We start from the raw sequence: 16,010 nt of genomic DNA on the forward strand, positions 1-16,010 counted from the left end.
CTTGTGCGACTTATACTCCACTGCGCCTTATGTATGTTTTTTTTCTACCTATTTATGCATTTTTGGCTTTGTGTGACTTATACTCCAGTGCGACTTATGTATGTTTTTTTTCTACCTATTTATGCATTTTTTGCCTTGTGCGACTTATACTCCAGTGCGACTTATGTATGTTTTTTTTTTTACCTAATTATGCATTTTTGGCCTTGTGCGACTTATACTCCAGTGCGACTTATGTATGTTTTTTTTCTACCTATTTATACATTTTTGGCCTTGTGCGACTTATACTCCACTGCGACTTATGTATGTTTTTTTCTACCTAATTATGCATTTTTTGCCTTGTGCGACTTATACTCCAGTGCGACTTATGTATGTTTTTTTTCTACCTATTTATGCATTTTTGGCCTTGTGCGACTTATACTCCACTGCGACTTATGTATGTTTTTTTTTACCTAATTATGCATTTTTGGCCTTGTGCGACTTATACTCCAGTGCGACTTATGTATGTTTTTTTTCTACCTAATTATGCAATTATGTAATTAAGGCTTCATTTTTTTGTCTTCATTGAGCTAACAGCGCCATGTGAAGTTATTCGATTCCCACGTCGATAAACGCGTCTCTGATTGTTCTTGTGAAGAAGTGGAAAATATATAGAGAATGCTAATTTGCTAATAACGGGGAATAATGGGCCGTATTACACGCGTACTCCACATTCAGCTGCATTTTTACACACTGAATCATTTTAATGCGATTTCAGTAAGTAATAATCCTCAATTTTGTATCCTTATAAAAGCGGAATGAGGTGGAAGAGGTGGTTCCTTAAAAGCATTTGAGCCGAGACTGGGAATGTTGACAATCCTGTGTGATGGGGGAGTTATTGGCCCATTTTTCCTTCTTTTTTTTTTTTATTATTGAAAAATCTCATTAAGCGTGACACTGAAGATTAGTTGAGTGGGACTAAAGCGGAAAGTGAATGAACCCACAAAGCGGCCGCAAGGAGGCTTTTGCATTGTTTGGAATGTATTCGGAATTAAAACAGCTCAGAGGAGGGAAGCTCACGGCGGCTGATCGGAAAAGCCACGGCGGGAAAAATAGGCGCCAAGTTTTGGCCTTTAAGCTCCTCCCTCAGGTCTTTACGTGAACTGAGTAATAATATTATCAGTCGGCGTCTTTGCTATCGGTTGTTTTTATTAATGGCGTTGAAGTTAACAGCAAAGATTTGGTGCGGAGGTCTCGTGTTTCAAGATGGCGCCGCCCGAGCGCAAGCTAGCTACGACAACTCCTTATCCTCTGCTGTGTTTTTAGTGTTTAATAGTGCTTTATTTATGACTTCTTTATTGTTTTTTGTGCTATACCGACCCCTTAAGCAAGCGTGCAGCGATGAATGTTCATGTTGTTAAGGTTATAGCTTGCCGCTTGCGCCATTGTTGACACTCGGGAGTAGCTGTTAGCAGCTGTTAGCATCACTTCGCTACGTTGAATGAATAGATATCCCTGCAGAAATATGGATTTGAGAGGCTCCATAGCGGGAGTGAATAGTGGAAAAGACGGTATAAAGGTCTTCAAAGACGGCATCATTCGTGTTTAGTGCTAACGGCGCTAAATCGGCTACCGAAACTACCGTGAGTGCACCACTGAAGATTTTACTTTTTCTATATTTATTTAAAATTGTTGTGGCTATTTTTCTCTAATGTTGTTTATATTTGTGCGACTTGTGTGACTTATGTATGTTTTTTTGTAGCTAATTATGCATTTTTGGCCTTGTGCGACTTATACTCCAGTGTGACTTATGTATGTTTTTTTGCACCTAATTATGCATTTTTGGCCTTGTGCGACTTATGTATGTTTTTTTTAACATAATTATGCATTTTTGGTACAGTGCGACTTATGTATGGTTTTTTTCTACCTATTTATGCATTTTTGGCCTTGTGCGATTTATACTCCAGTGTGACTTATGTATGTTTATTTGTACCTAATTATGCAATTTTGGCCTTGTGCGACTTATGTGTGTTTTTTTTCTACTTATTTATGCATTTTTGGCCTTGTGCGACTTATACTCCAGTGCGACTTATTTATGTTTTTTTGTACCTATTTATGCATTTTTGGCCTTGTGCTACTTATACTCCAGTGTGACTTATGTATGTTTTTTTTTCTACCTAATTATGCATTTTTGGCCTTGTGCGACTTATACTCCAGTGCGACTTATGTATGTTTTTTTTCTACTTATTTATGCATTTTTGGCCTTGTGCGACTTATACTTCAGTGCGACTTATGTATGTTTTTTGTACCTAATTATGCATTTTTGGCCTTGTGCGACTTATGTATGTTTTTTGTACCTAATTATGCATTTTTGGCCTTGTGCGACTTATACTCCAGTGTGACTTATGTATGTTTTTTGTACCTAATTATGTATTTTTGGCCTTGTGTGACTTATACTTCAGTGCGACTTATGTATGTTTTTTTCTACCTATTTATGCATTTTTGGCCTTGTGCGACTTATACTCCAGTGCGACTTATGTATGTTTTTTCTACCTAATTATGCATTTTTGGCCTTGTGCGACTTATACTTCAGTGCGACTTATGTATGTTTTTTGTACCTAATTATGCATTTTTGGCCTTGTGCGACTTATGTATGTTTTTTGTACCTAATTATGCATTTTTGGCCTTGTGCGACTTATACTCCAGTGTGACTTATGTATGTTTTTTGTACCTAATTATGTATTTTTGGCCTTGTGCGACTTATACTCCAGTGCGACTTATGTATGTTTTTTTCTACCTATTTATGCATTTTTGGCCTTGTGCGACTTATACTCCAGTGCGACTTATGTATGTTTTTTCTACCTAATTATGCATTTTTGACCTTGTGCGACTTAGACTCCAGTGTGGCTTATGAACGTTTTTTTAAATAACAATAATAATATATAAAAAATATAATAATATATATATAAATATATTAATAATATAATATATAAAGCTTCGATCTGATGGTTTGAAGGAGGGTTCAAACTGGTACGAAACACGGCTAGTGTCAGTACAAAAAAAAAAAAACTACAGTATCATCCACAGTACAGGATGTAAACTAAGAATGAAGTAAGTTAGTAGCGTGTATTACCTGGCAAGCCATCATCATATTCAGGAAGTCATTCCCAACCATATGGCAACAAGCAGCAATAGTTCATAGCTCATAATAGCTTTTTGCTGTGTGTGTGTGTGTGTGTGTGTGTGTGTGTGTGTGCAGCTGTGTTTCACAGCTTATGAGACGTAGACAATGAGAAGAAAAAGAGCTTTGGTCATATCCGAGTGTGCTGCTTAATGTTCCGATGCGGGAAAAACACATCTGAGAATTGTAATCTGTGTCACACAAATTCAAATTATGAATGGATTTGGCTGTGCTACAATTTTTTTTTTTTGCGTCTAATTATGATATTTGTTGTGTTTAGTGATATTTACACAACAAACCATGACACGGTTTATTTGCTGCATCTGTATGCGCTATTTATAGCTATTCATATTTTCTATTCTGACAACCATCATTAGGAATTCTCTATTTATTCCTCCCGGTCCAGCCTATCTTGGCTCACTCTTTGAAGATTCCGAACCGAGGGTTAATTGTCTGCAGGTTCTGGATCAGTGTGGAAGCTTAGAGTCTCAGATGCCCCCCCCCCCCCCCCCCCCCACACACACCCCACCAGTCTCCCTTTGTGTTTCTTCAGAGCTGTAATAACGCGCCTCTTTCACACTCATCATGTTGTGCTTGGGTTTTTCCAGTCCTCACATTTGGAATTGAGCCTTTTCTCAATAATTGGGAACATTCAATGGAGCCTCGGAATCGAGAAAGAGCTTTTGTTTCTACGCAAAATGGGGATGGTTTATGGCCGTACTGTATTTCATGTATCATAATCGTCCATTCAGAAGCACACAAATGATGAGAAGTGGTACATTCCCGGTAGGCCTTCGAGTACTCAGATATAACCACTTAACCATCGCGCTTTTTAAAAGCTAAGTAACTTTCTAGGCCTTTAAACCCAACGTTGAGCACCACTGACACATAAATAAATACATCGCTGACAGTATCGTCTTTGGAAAGACATCATTTTACACAAAGTTATCGTATTAGAGATCGGATTCTGCAGGGGTTTTACAATGTTGTTTGCTGAAAGTAGTGGAAACAGAAGTAGGAAAGTACTTGGTAATGGTAATGGTAATGGTAATGGTAATGGTAATGGTAATGGTTTAATTTCATTTGAACATGCATCAGATTACAATTGAATGCATCCCATAATCAGTTCCCAGTTCCACATGTCCAAAAGGAGTAGGAAGAAGCAAAGCTTATTAAATCCTACCCCTCCATCTGGTACTTTTACAATCAGTTACTGTTACATTTGTTCACTTCCTGCTTTCCTTATATAGTTTAAGTTGTTTTTTTTTGTGTTTTTTTAATTTTTTAAATGTTTTCTACTATTTTTATTTTTATTTATTTTTATTTGTACCCCGGTTTCCTCCCACATTCCAAAAACATGCTATGTTAATTGGTAATGGTAATGGTAATGGTTTAATTTCATTTGAACATGCATCAGATTACAATTGAATGCATCCCATAATCAGTTCCCAGTTCCACATGTCCAAAAGGAGTAGGAAGAAGCAAAGCTTATTAAATCCTAACCCTCCATCTGGTACTTTTACAATCAGTTACTGTTACATTTGTTCACTTCCTGCTTTCCTTATATAGTTTAAGTTGTTTTTTTTGTGTTTTTTTAATTTTTTCTACTATTTTTATTTATTTTTATTTGTACTCCGGTTTCCTCCCACATTCCAAAAACATGCTAGGTTAATTGGTAATGATAATGGTAATGGTTTAATTTCATTTGAACATGCATCAGATTACAATTGAATGCATCCCATAATCAGTTCCCAGTTCCACATGTCCAAAAGGAGTAGGAAGAAGCAAAGCTTATTAAATCCTACCCCTCCATCTGGTACTTTTACAATCGGTTACTGTTACATTTGTTCACTTCCTGCTTTCATAATATAGTATACGTTGTTTTTTTGTTTTTATTTTTACATTTTATTTTTACTACTATTTTTATTTGTATTTATTTTTATTTGTACCCCGGTTTCCTCCCACATTCCCAAAACATTATAAAGAAACAAATATGTACTTTTCGAAAATAAACACTATTTTTTTTCTTTACTTTATTTTATTTTACTTTTATTTAACCTACAAATGTGTCAGATAATTTTGCCTGACCCATGTAGAACCAACATTAGGACGTTGTTTTGTCTGCTTAATGAATCCTCACAGAAGAAACACACTTGTGTTTTTTTCTTGGTTTATGGCTTCATTAAAAAAACATTAAAACAAGATTTTGATTGCATCAAATAATAAAAGTGTGTGTTGCGGCACCATTTGTCACGGTGCATTTATGGTCCAATCGATAAACTACATTAATGGGTCACCGCGTAATCTTGCCTGCGGCGTTACCTGTTTAATGAGAGTGAATAAGACGTTTTACCAAACCTCCTGATGCGCAAAGAAAACACTCTTCTGTCCACGTTTGTATCAGGTGAAAGTAAACTACATCGTTATACGGGAGCGATGTTTACGAGAAGGGACGGTGAATAAAACGGGAAAATGTTCTCGTCATTTTATAGAGCCGTCCGTCACCGGTGCTTAGGATTGTCATTGTGTTTATGAGATAAGCGCTAGCCATAATCGGTATACGTAAGGATCAGCTGATGGACTGTTTAACTGGGGAAGATGGAGTCAGCTGTAATAATAACAATAATAATAATATATTATATTTTCATTTAACACTAACCAATAGCTGAGAAGATATTATTTATTATTTTTCATCTGGTCTGCAAATCCCGGACAAGGACATAAGTATTAAGATAACTGGCCATTAAGTTGTTAAGGAATGTAAATGGGATGTGTTTGTGTATGGTTTGGAACCCACCAAAGGACTGGATCCTGTGACTGACAGGCTTGGGTAGGATCGGTTTTGCATGTGTGGACGGCATTTAGAGGTGAAAACAACATAAAAAAAACAGAAAGCTGTCTATGTTTTGGTCTCATGAACAATTGGGGTGACTTGAAACTAAATGTGGTATCTTCTAAGTTGGGTATCCGATCCAAACCAAAATGTTTTCAGTCTACAGCAAAAATAAAGGAAATTACCGTATTTTCTGGACTATAAGTCGCTCCGGAGTATAAGTGGCACAAGGCCAAAAATGCATAATTATGTTAAAAAAAAAAATACATAAGTCGCACTTGAGTATGAGTAGGACAAGGCCAAAAATGCATAATTAGGTAGAAAAAAATATACATAAGTCGCACTGGAGTATAAGTCGCACAAGGCTAAAAATGCATAATTAGGTTAAAAAAAACTATACATAAGTCACACTGGAGTTTAAGTCACACAATGCCAAAAATGCATAATTAGGTAGAAAAAAACATACATAAGTCCCACTGGAGTATAAGTCGCACATGGCCAAAAATGCATAATTAGGTAGAAAAACAACATACATAAGTCACACTGGAGTATAAGTCACACAAGGCCAAAATGCATAATTTGGTAAAAAAAAAAAACATACATAAGTCACACTGGAGTATAAGTCGCACAAGGCCAAAAATGCATAATTAGGTAGGAATAAAAACATACATAAGTCACACTGAAGTATAAGTAGCACAAGGCCAAAAATGCATAATTAGGTTGAAAAAAACACATACATAAGTCACACTGGAGTATAAGTAGCACAGGGCCAAAAATGCATAATTAGGTAAAAAAAAACATACATAAGATACACTGGAGTATAAGTAGCACAAGGCCAAAAATGCATAATTAGGTAAAAAAAAACATACATAAGTCACACTGGAGTATAAGTAGCACAAGGCCAAAAATGCATAATTAGGTAAAAAAAAACATACATAAGTCACACTGGAGTATAAGTCGCACAAGGCCAAAAATGCATAATTAGGTAAAAAAAAACATACATAAGTCACACTGGAGTATAAGTCGCACAAGGCCAAAAATGCATAATTAGGTAAAAAAAAACATACATAAGTCACACTGGAGTATAAGTCGCACAAGGCCAAAAATGCATAATTAGGTAGAAAAAAAACATACATAAGTCACACTGGAGTATAAGTAGCACAAGGCCAAAAATGCATAATTAGGTCGAAAAAAACATACATAAGTCACACTGGAGTATAAGTAGCACAAGGCCAAAAATGCATAATTGGGTAAAAAAAACATACATAAGTCACACTGGAGTATAAGTAGCACAAGGCCAAAAATGCATAATTAGGTAGAAAAAAAACACATACATAAGTCACACTGGAGTATAAGTTGCACAAGGCCAAAAATGCATAATTAGGTAGATAAAAAACATACATAAGTAGCACTGGAGTATAAGTAAGTCAACCAGTCTTGGACTGGTTTAAGTGGTTGATGTTTGGCATGTCTTAGTCTTATGTCTTAGACTGTCCAGGTCTGGCTGGCGGACAGGAGTGTGGTGTGTTTGAAGGCATCTGGCCAACGGTGTTAGCCATGTTTACCTAATGAACCGTTCCCTCAGGTGACCACATAGTAGCTGGCTGTTGGTTCTACTCCCAAAACCCAAAGTGTTAATCCACTAGAAAGAATTCCACAGACTGCCAATCAGTACCGATGTGTAGCCCCTTAAAGCATCACTGTCTTGCACGGAGTTGGTTCAATTCCCTTAGAAACAAACTACCACACCTCCGGATCAAATGATCATTGTAGTCTTTAAAAAATTTGCCGTTCTTGGCCTCAACCAACAATGGCTACTCCAAGCTTTGTCTCGATTCTGTTTAAGCTGTCATTAGTCATGACTCGGAAAGTAATGATATCCGTACAAGCAAAAAAAATTCCCTCGAGGCTGACATTAATCAATGATGTCAAAGAAATATTTGTCCATTGTTCCACCGAATGCTCGAGGCTTTGAATTTATCTTTGATTTAAAAGCAAGTGAATAAGAAAATATGACGGAGTTAATGGACTGGCTTGAGGTTGAAGTAGAACTAAAAACCACACAAGAGTAGAGGATCCATGTTTGTAGCTCTGAAGTTGGTAACCCATAACAAGATGGGGTTTGGAGCTGGTACGGGATCATGTCTACCGAGATTGAAGTGCAAACAGAAACCAAAAACAAATAGCATTATGAAGAAACAAATATGTACTTTTCAAAAATAAACACTATTTTGTTTCTTTACTTTATTTTATTTTACTTTTATTTAACCTCCAAATGTGTCAGATGAGGCGTTTTTTTGTCTGCTTAATTGATCCTCACAGAAGAAACACACTGCTGTTTTTTCTTGGTTTAGGGGGTAAAAAAAAACATACATAAGTCACACTGGAATATAAGTCGCACAAGGCCAAAAATGCATAATTAGATACAAAAAAACATACATAAGTCACACTGGAGTATAAGTAGCACAAGGCCAAAAATGCATAATTGGGTAAAAAACATACGTAAGTCGAACTGGAGTATAAGTTGCACAAGGCCAAAAATGCATAATTAGGTAGAAAAAAATATACATAAGTCACACTGGAGTATAAGTAGCACAGGGCGAAAAATGCATCATTAGATAGAAAAGAAACATACATAAGTCGCACAAGGCCAAAAATGCATAATTAGGTAGAAAAAAAACATACATAAGTCGCACTGGAGTATAAGTCGCACAAGGCCAAAAATGCATAATTAGGTACAAAAAAACATACATAAGTCGCACTGGAGTATAAGTCACACAAGGCCAAAAATGCATAATTAGGTACAAAAAAACATACATAAGTCACACTGGAGTATAAGTCGCACAGGGCCAAAAATGCATAATTAGGTAAAAAAAAAACATACATAAGTCGCACTGGAGTATAAGTCGCACAAGGCCAAAGGCCAAAAATGCATCATTAGATAGAACAGAAACATACATAAGTCGCACAAGGCCAAAAATGCATAATTAGGTAGAAAAAAACATACATAAGTCACACTGGAGTATAAGTCACACAAGGCCAAAAATGCATAATTAGGTACAAAAAAACATACATAAGTCACACTGGAGTATAAGTCGCACAGGGCCAAAAATGCATAATTAGGTAAAAAAAAAAACATACATAAGTCGCACTGGAGTATAAGTCACACAAGGCCAAAAATGCATAATTGGGTAAAAAAACATACATAAGTCACACTGGAGTATAAGTCGCACAAGGCCAAAAATGCATAATTAGGTAGAAAAAAAACATACATAAGTCACACTGGAGTATAAGTAGCACAAGGCCAAAAATGCATAATTAGGTAGAAAAAAAAACATACATAAGTCACACTGGAGTATAAGTAGCACAAGGCCAAAAATGTATAATTAGGTAGAAAAAAATATACATAAGTCACACTGGAGTATAAGTAGCACAGGGCCAAAAATGCATCATTAGATAGAAAAGAAACATACATAAGTTGCACAAGGCCAAAAATGCATAATTAGGTAAAAAAAAAACATACATAAGTCCCACTGGAGTATAAGTCGCACAAGGCCAAACATACATAAGTTGCACTGAAGTATATATTTTACATTTTGAATTTTTAATACATCACAAACATTTATATACATAAATATTTGCTCCAGGTATGTAATTAAGGTATGTAATTATTTTTTTTGTCCTAATCAATTACTATACCTTTTCCAATTTTTTCCAAACCGCCATCAGTGGTGTACAACAGGCGCTTACGTCCCCAGACATTGTGAGGCAATTATATAGAAAGTGTGTGAGATGGGTAGTATTGATCCTGAACGCAACACAGAATGCAAAAAAAAAACTCATCAAGACTGATAGGCTGTCACATTTGAATGTAGAAAGCATCAATGTCACATATACTTCATATACTACGTATACCTCATCTATACCTCATATATACCTCCACCGGGGCCGTGTATCAATCTCATTTCATTCATTGGACGCAAAAAAGGTGAAAACCCCTTGGGTTCATCAATCACCTGCTCAAGGAGCACTCTAGTTATTAGAGTGCTGCCTCCTGTGAATTGTTCTGGAATAGAAGCACGTTCTTCTATTGAAGCAGTGATCACACATAGCTGGGATCATTTCAAAAGAATATTTCATGGAAAAGTCGTCCAGTATCACAGTGGTTTTGCTTGTTTGGACTGCAAAAGCGTTGTGGGTTTAAATCCTTATTGGCGAGCCGCTTGGGGTTTTCGTTTTCTCGTCTTATGTTAGGTTAAGTGGAGACCACATTTCAAGTGATACCAAGTGGTTCTCAACTGGTGGGTCAGGGCCCGAAGGTGCATTAAAATATGTATTATACGACTCGTATCTGATTTTGTGGAGTTTTTTTTAAATATTTTATATAATTTTATAAAATAATATATAATTTTAATAATAACAATTTAATATAATAATTATATAATTTTATAAAATTATATAATTTTAATTTTTGCATGATATGAATGCATGCAGTTATCCTGTTCTTCCTTGGCAAAATTCTTTGACAAAAATGAAGAATAAATAGAAAAAAAAAACTGAAATTAATGTGTCAAAAACTAAAATAGATCAAAATGACTTAAATAAAAGTGTAAGAAAAAAATTAGAAGTACTCACAGTGTAAAACATAATAAAATAAATTTATATTACTTAAATTAAAGTGTGAATAAAAACAATAAAAATATCTTAAAGCTGTAAAAAAATAATAATAAAATGAATGCAAAAATGATTACAAAATTAAATAAATGTAAAAAAAAAAGAATAATTAAAATTATTTTAATAAAAGGGTAAAAAAATTGAATTGATGAAATATGAAAAATAAAGATAAATCAAAATAGTTAGCATCATAAATCTGTTCCATCAGGTCTTACGCAACCCAAAACGTACTCTAACCAAATAAATGTTTCTCATTAGTAATAATATAAATCACAATCTCATCTGACTGTGACTGTGTAACAGCACTCGATTCATCACACTGCGACTTAAAACTCAAAAGGTGTTAAAACAAATACACAAACATGCCCCGAACATGCCGAACGGTTAGCATGTAGGCCACACAGTTAGGAGATCGGGAAGACGCGGGTTCGATTCTCATTGTGGAGTTTGCATGTTCTCCCCAAAAACATGCTAGGTTAATTAGCCACTCCAAATTGACTTGATCGCCAAAACAACACACTTTTATTGCAGGTTTGAATAATATGAACATGCTAGGTTAATTGGCGAAAATATGAATTAAAAATATAAAAATATGCTTAAATAGGATTAATTTTTGCAAATAAAACCATATATATATATATAAAACTAAAATTCCAGCCATGAAGTCATGTACCGCCTGACCTGCACACTTAAAATGACATGTTTTTAGCATAATAATAATAATAATAATAATAATAATAATAATAATAATAATAATAATAATAATAGCACGAGAGTCAATGTAGCAAATGTTTGTTACGTGCAATATTGCATGAAAACGGAGTCAAAATTTTGGCAAAAGTTCAGCAAAAACTGAAAACCGACTTTTAGCAGGCCTCACAGCTAGGAGACCTGAGTTCAATTCCACTTTCTGCCATCTCTGTGTGGAGTTTGCATGTTCTCCTCGTCCAAAAAAAACATGCATCCATAGGTATGAATGTGAGTGTGAATGGTTGTTTGTCTATATGTGATTGGCTGGCCACCAGTCCAGGGTGTACCCCGCCTCTCGCCCGAAGACAGCTGGGATAGGCTCCAGCACCCCCGCGAGGATAAGCGGTAGAAAATGAACGACAGTTTGTTACAATTTGAGTCTACCATTTTTGTGACGCAAACACAATCCAGTGGACATAAAATGTTTTCTCCTAATACGTATTCCTCTCTCTTTCCCTCTCTTCAATCAGATGACAAGTGCCGATGCCTCAAAGTCGGAGATCGTGAAGTCCGGGAGTCCGAAATCTACCCTGAAGCACATATGGACAGAAGGCAGCAAGGACATGTCCATCAGTCGACTGCTGTTGGAGACCCTGCACGGCAAAGAGAACAACACAGCATTGGACTTCCGTTACGACACCCCGGATCCCTATTCGGAGCAGGATCTGTGGGACTGGCTGAGGAACTCCACGGACCTGCAGGACTCACGACCCAGGGCTAAACGACGGCCCATGGTCAAGACCGGGAAGTTCAAGAAGATGTTCGGCTGGGGTGACTTCCACTCTAATATCAAGACGGTGAAACTCAACCTTCTGATCACCGGTAAGATCGTGGATCACGGCAACGGAACGTTCAGTGTCTACTTCCGCCACAACTCGACCGGCCAAGGCAACGTATCGGTCAGCTTGGTCCCGCCCACAAAGATAGTGGAGTTTGACGTCGCGGCCCAGCAGTCGGTCATCGACGCCAAGGACTCCAAGTCCTTCAACTGCCGCGTCGAGTACGAGAAAGTGGAGAAAGGCGCCAAGAACACGCTCTGCAACTTTGACCCGTCCAAGACGTGCTACCAGGAGCAGACTCAGAGCCACGTCTCCTGGCTCTGCTCCAAACCTTTTAAAGTCATCTGCATCTTTATCTCCTTCTACAGCACCGACTACAAACTGGTGCAGAAAGTGTGTCCGGACTACAACTACCATAGTGACACTCCGTACTTCCCGTCTGGCTGACATCAAGAGTTAACCAGGGATCGAACCCACCACAGAGAAATGTGTATGTTAGCCATTCTATCCGCCAAAATGTCAAACCGGTACCAAACGTTCCTACGGATATCTTATTCTAACGTTTACATTTTTGCAGGGATTATATTATGTTTTGATGTTAAATTAGCAACAAAAAAAAAAATGGAGAATTATTTTTTTTTTGGTCAATTTGTTGATTTTTCATTCATTTGCACTCTATTTTTTAGAGTGTGTTAGATTTTTTGGAGGTTTTCTGCAACTCTTTGGACTGGTCATTGACTCCAAGGACCAGGTGACAATGCTGGTTTTAATGCTAGTTTGCGAGATGGTACGTACAACTAACTCCACGTTTGATTCCGGACTTTAGCTAGCTGCAGAATGCTACATGCAGGCTACAGTAATCCCTTGCCATTCTATCATATTTTTTTTATGAATAAATCTGAGAAATTTTGTTTTGACCACAGACAAGTTAGTCCAGAAACTGAAATACAAATGTAAGGGAGGTGTTCCAAGAACCAGATTTGGCCGCCGAAGACCAGGTCTGGCTCCAGGGTGAGGCTTTGGTAGCCCACATCCGGGTGAGATCATAAGATCATAAGGGTCTTCGGAATCACTCTTGGTCTGACCCGTCACCTCGGACTTGTTTGCCTTGGGAGACCCTACCAGGGTCGGATCACTCGGGCACTCAAACCCCTCCACCACGATCAGGTGGTGATTCACGGAGGAGCATCCAGGCATCTTGTCTGGATGCCTCCCGGACGCCTCCCTGGTGAGATGTTCCGGGCATGCCCAGCCGGGAAAAGGCCCCGGGGCAGACCTAGGACACGCTGGAGGGATTATGTCTCACAGCTGGCCTGGGAACCAGATTTGACCGGGTCGCCCAGGCACCCGCCCTTGACCGCCACCCAACACACAATAGACAGGACCCTTATGCTTGCCCCCGTACGTGGTGTGTCTACAAGGGGGAGATCCCGTGTGGCTTCTTCGGGCCGGGCCCCACGGGTGAAGGCCCGACCACCAGGTCTGGCTCCAGGGTGAGTCCCCGGTATCCCACATCCAGGCGAAGTGCAGTTCCTCCTCTTTGTTGTCATCATAAAGGTCTTCTGAATCACTCTTGGTCCGTCCCGTCACCTCGGACTTGTTTGCCTTGGGAGACCCTACCAGGGGCATATAGCTCCTCGGATCACTCGGGTACTCAAACCCCTCTAAGGTGGTGATTCACGGAGGAGTATCTAGTCTGGATACCTCCTGGACGCCTCCCTGGTGAGGTGTTCCGGGCATGCCCATCTGGGAAAAAACCCAGGGGCAGACCTAGAACACGCTGAAGGGATTATGTCTCACAACCTGGAAACCAGATTTGGCCGCTAAAGACCAGGTCGGCCAGGCACCCGCTCTTGACCGCCACCCAACGCATAATGCACCGGACCCTTATGCTTGCCCCCGTAGGTGGTGGGTCTATGAGCGGGAGATCCCGTGTGGCTTCTTCAAGCCGGGCCCCACGGGTCAAGGCCCGACCACCAGGTCTGGCTCCAGGGTGAGTCCCCGGTATCCCAAATCCGGGCGAGGTGCTGTTCCTCCTCTTTGTTGTCATCATAAGGGTCTTCTGAATCACTCTTGGTCCATCCCGTCACCTCGGACCTGTTTGCCTTGGGAGACCCTACCTGGGGCATATAGCTCCTCGGATCACTTGGGCACTCAAACCCCTCTACCACGATAAGGTGGTGATTGATGGAGATGTCCGGATGCCTCCCAGACACCACCCTGGTGAGATGTTCCGGGCATGCCCAACCGGGAAAAAGCCCCGGGGCAGACTTAGGACACGCTGGAGGGATTATGTCTCACAGCTGGCCTGGGAACCCGATTTGGCCGCCGAAGACCAGGTTGCCCAGGCACCCGTCCTTGACCGCCACCCAACACACAATGCACCGGACCCTTATTCTTGCCCCCGTATGTGGTGGGTCTACAAGGGGGAGATCCTGTGTGGCTTTTTCGGGCTGGGCCCGGCCGGGCCCCACGGGTGCAAGGCCCCGACCACCAGGCACCCCTCCCTGGGGCCTGCCTCCAGGGTGAGTCCCCGGTATCCCACATCTGGGCGAGGTACGGTTCCTCATAAGGGTCTTCTTTTCTTTTATTGATAAATAAGGAATCCTACTTCATGGAAATTCACTTATCACTGTTGGGTCTTCAACCAATTAACGATTATAATTATATTATAATTATGGAAACTTTTTAGGGGATGGGGCTCACTCCTTACTAATTTGTGGACAACTGGTTGGTCCACCCTTAGCAGCAACAACCGCAATCAAGCGTTTGTATTAACTTGCAATGAGTCTCTTATAGCGCTGTGGAGGATTTTTTTTTGCCCACTCATCTTTGCAGAATTGTTGTCATTCAGCCGCATTGGAGACTTTTTAAGGTCAATAGGATTCAGGTCAGGACTTGGACTTGGACCACTTCGAAGTCTTCATATTCAGAGGTGGACTTTCTGGTGTGTTTTGGATCATTGACCTGCTGTGGAACCCGAATTTGGTTTCAGTTGAGGTCACCAAGAGATGGACGGATGGACTTTTTTGGTAGACAGCAGAATTCCTGGTTCCATTTATCACAGGAAGTCTTCCGGGTCCTGAATCAGAAAAACAACCCTAGACCGTCACACTACCACCACAGTATTTTACTGTTACTGATTTTTTTCTGAAATACAGCAATACACCAGATATAATGGAACACACACTTTCCAAAAATACTTGGTCAGAGTATTTTCCCAAAAGTCTTGGCGATCATAATCAGTTTTTCACATAGAGCCATGTAGATTTGGATTTTTTTTCCGCCCTTACTCATAAAAAAATTAATTTTCCAACGCCATTTTATGTTACGTTACGTTATCACTGACTAATATTTAAGTCTGTCGATAATCTGAATTATTTAATCGTAACAAAAAATGCAATTAAAATCAGGAAGTAGGCGAAAACTGGTTGATGATGTCAAGGGAGTTGGGAGCACAGTCAGCATGAAAAGCATTAGTAAGACACTTTGCTGTAATGGATTGCGATCCTGCACTACCCACAAGGTCCCCCCCCCCAACCCCCCAGCGTCCCCCACTACTACCACCACCACCACCACCCCCTCAGACGCATGTACAGACCCGTCTGAACACCAAAATGGAGATCTTTGCATGCATTAAAAACGGACTGGGTGTGTTTGAAGGCAACGGGATTTTCAATACGAGTCCAATAACGCCATCTTTACTAACGTGGAAGTGGAAACATTCGGTTTTGGGGGGTGGTTTCTCTGACCCGGGGGTCCTCCTCGGATGGATGCAATCCTGGTTTTGTACTGGGATCAAATACTTTATTTATTT

The 16,010-nt window shown here is 39.4% G+C and overlaps 1 protein-coding gene across 1 annotated transcript in view; it reads left to right on the forward strand.

The window, feature by feature from the left end:
* Window positions 1-15,743, forward strand: part of nxph1 (neurexophilin 1) — a 37,491-nt gene extending 21,748 nt beyond the window's left edge. The window contains exon 2 of the mRNA XM_058046781.2: window positions 11,885-15,743. Within this exon, the coding sequence (XP_057902764.2) occupies window positions 11,885-12,640 (756 nt within the window). The 3' untranslated portion in view covers window positions 12,641-15,743. The remainder of the gene's footprint in view (window positions 1-11,884) is intronic.
* Window positions 15,744-16,010: the final 267 nt, after the last annotated feature.

Source organism: Doryrhamphus excisus, linkage group LG7, assembly GCF_037039965.1.
Source record: "Doryrhamphus excisus strain RoL-2023G ecotype Guam linkage group LG7, RoL_Dexc_Guam_v1.1, whole genome shotgun sequence".
Classification (NCBI taxonomy): domain Eukaryota; kingdom Metazoa; phylum Chordata; class Actinopteri; order Syngnathiformes; family Syngnathidae; genus Doryrhamphus; species Doryrhamphus excisus.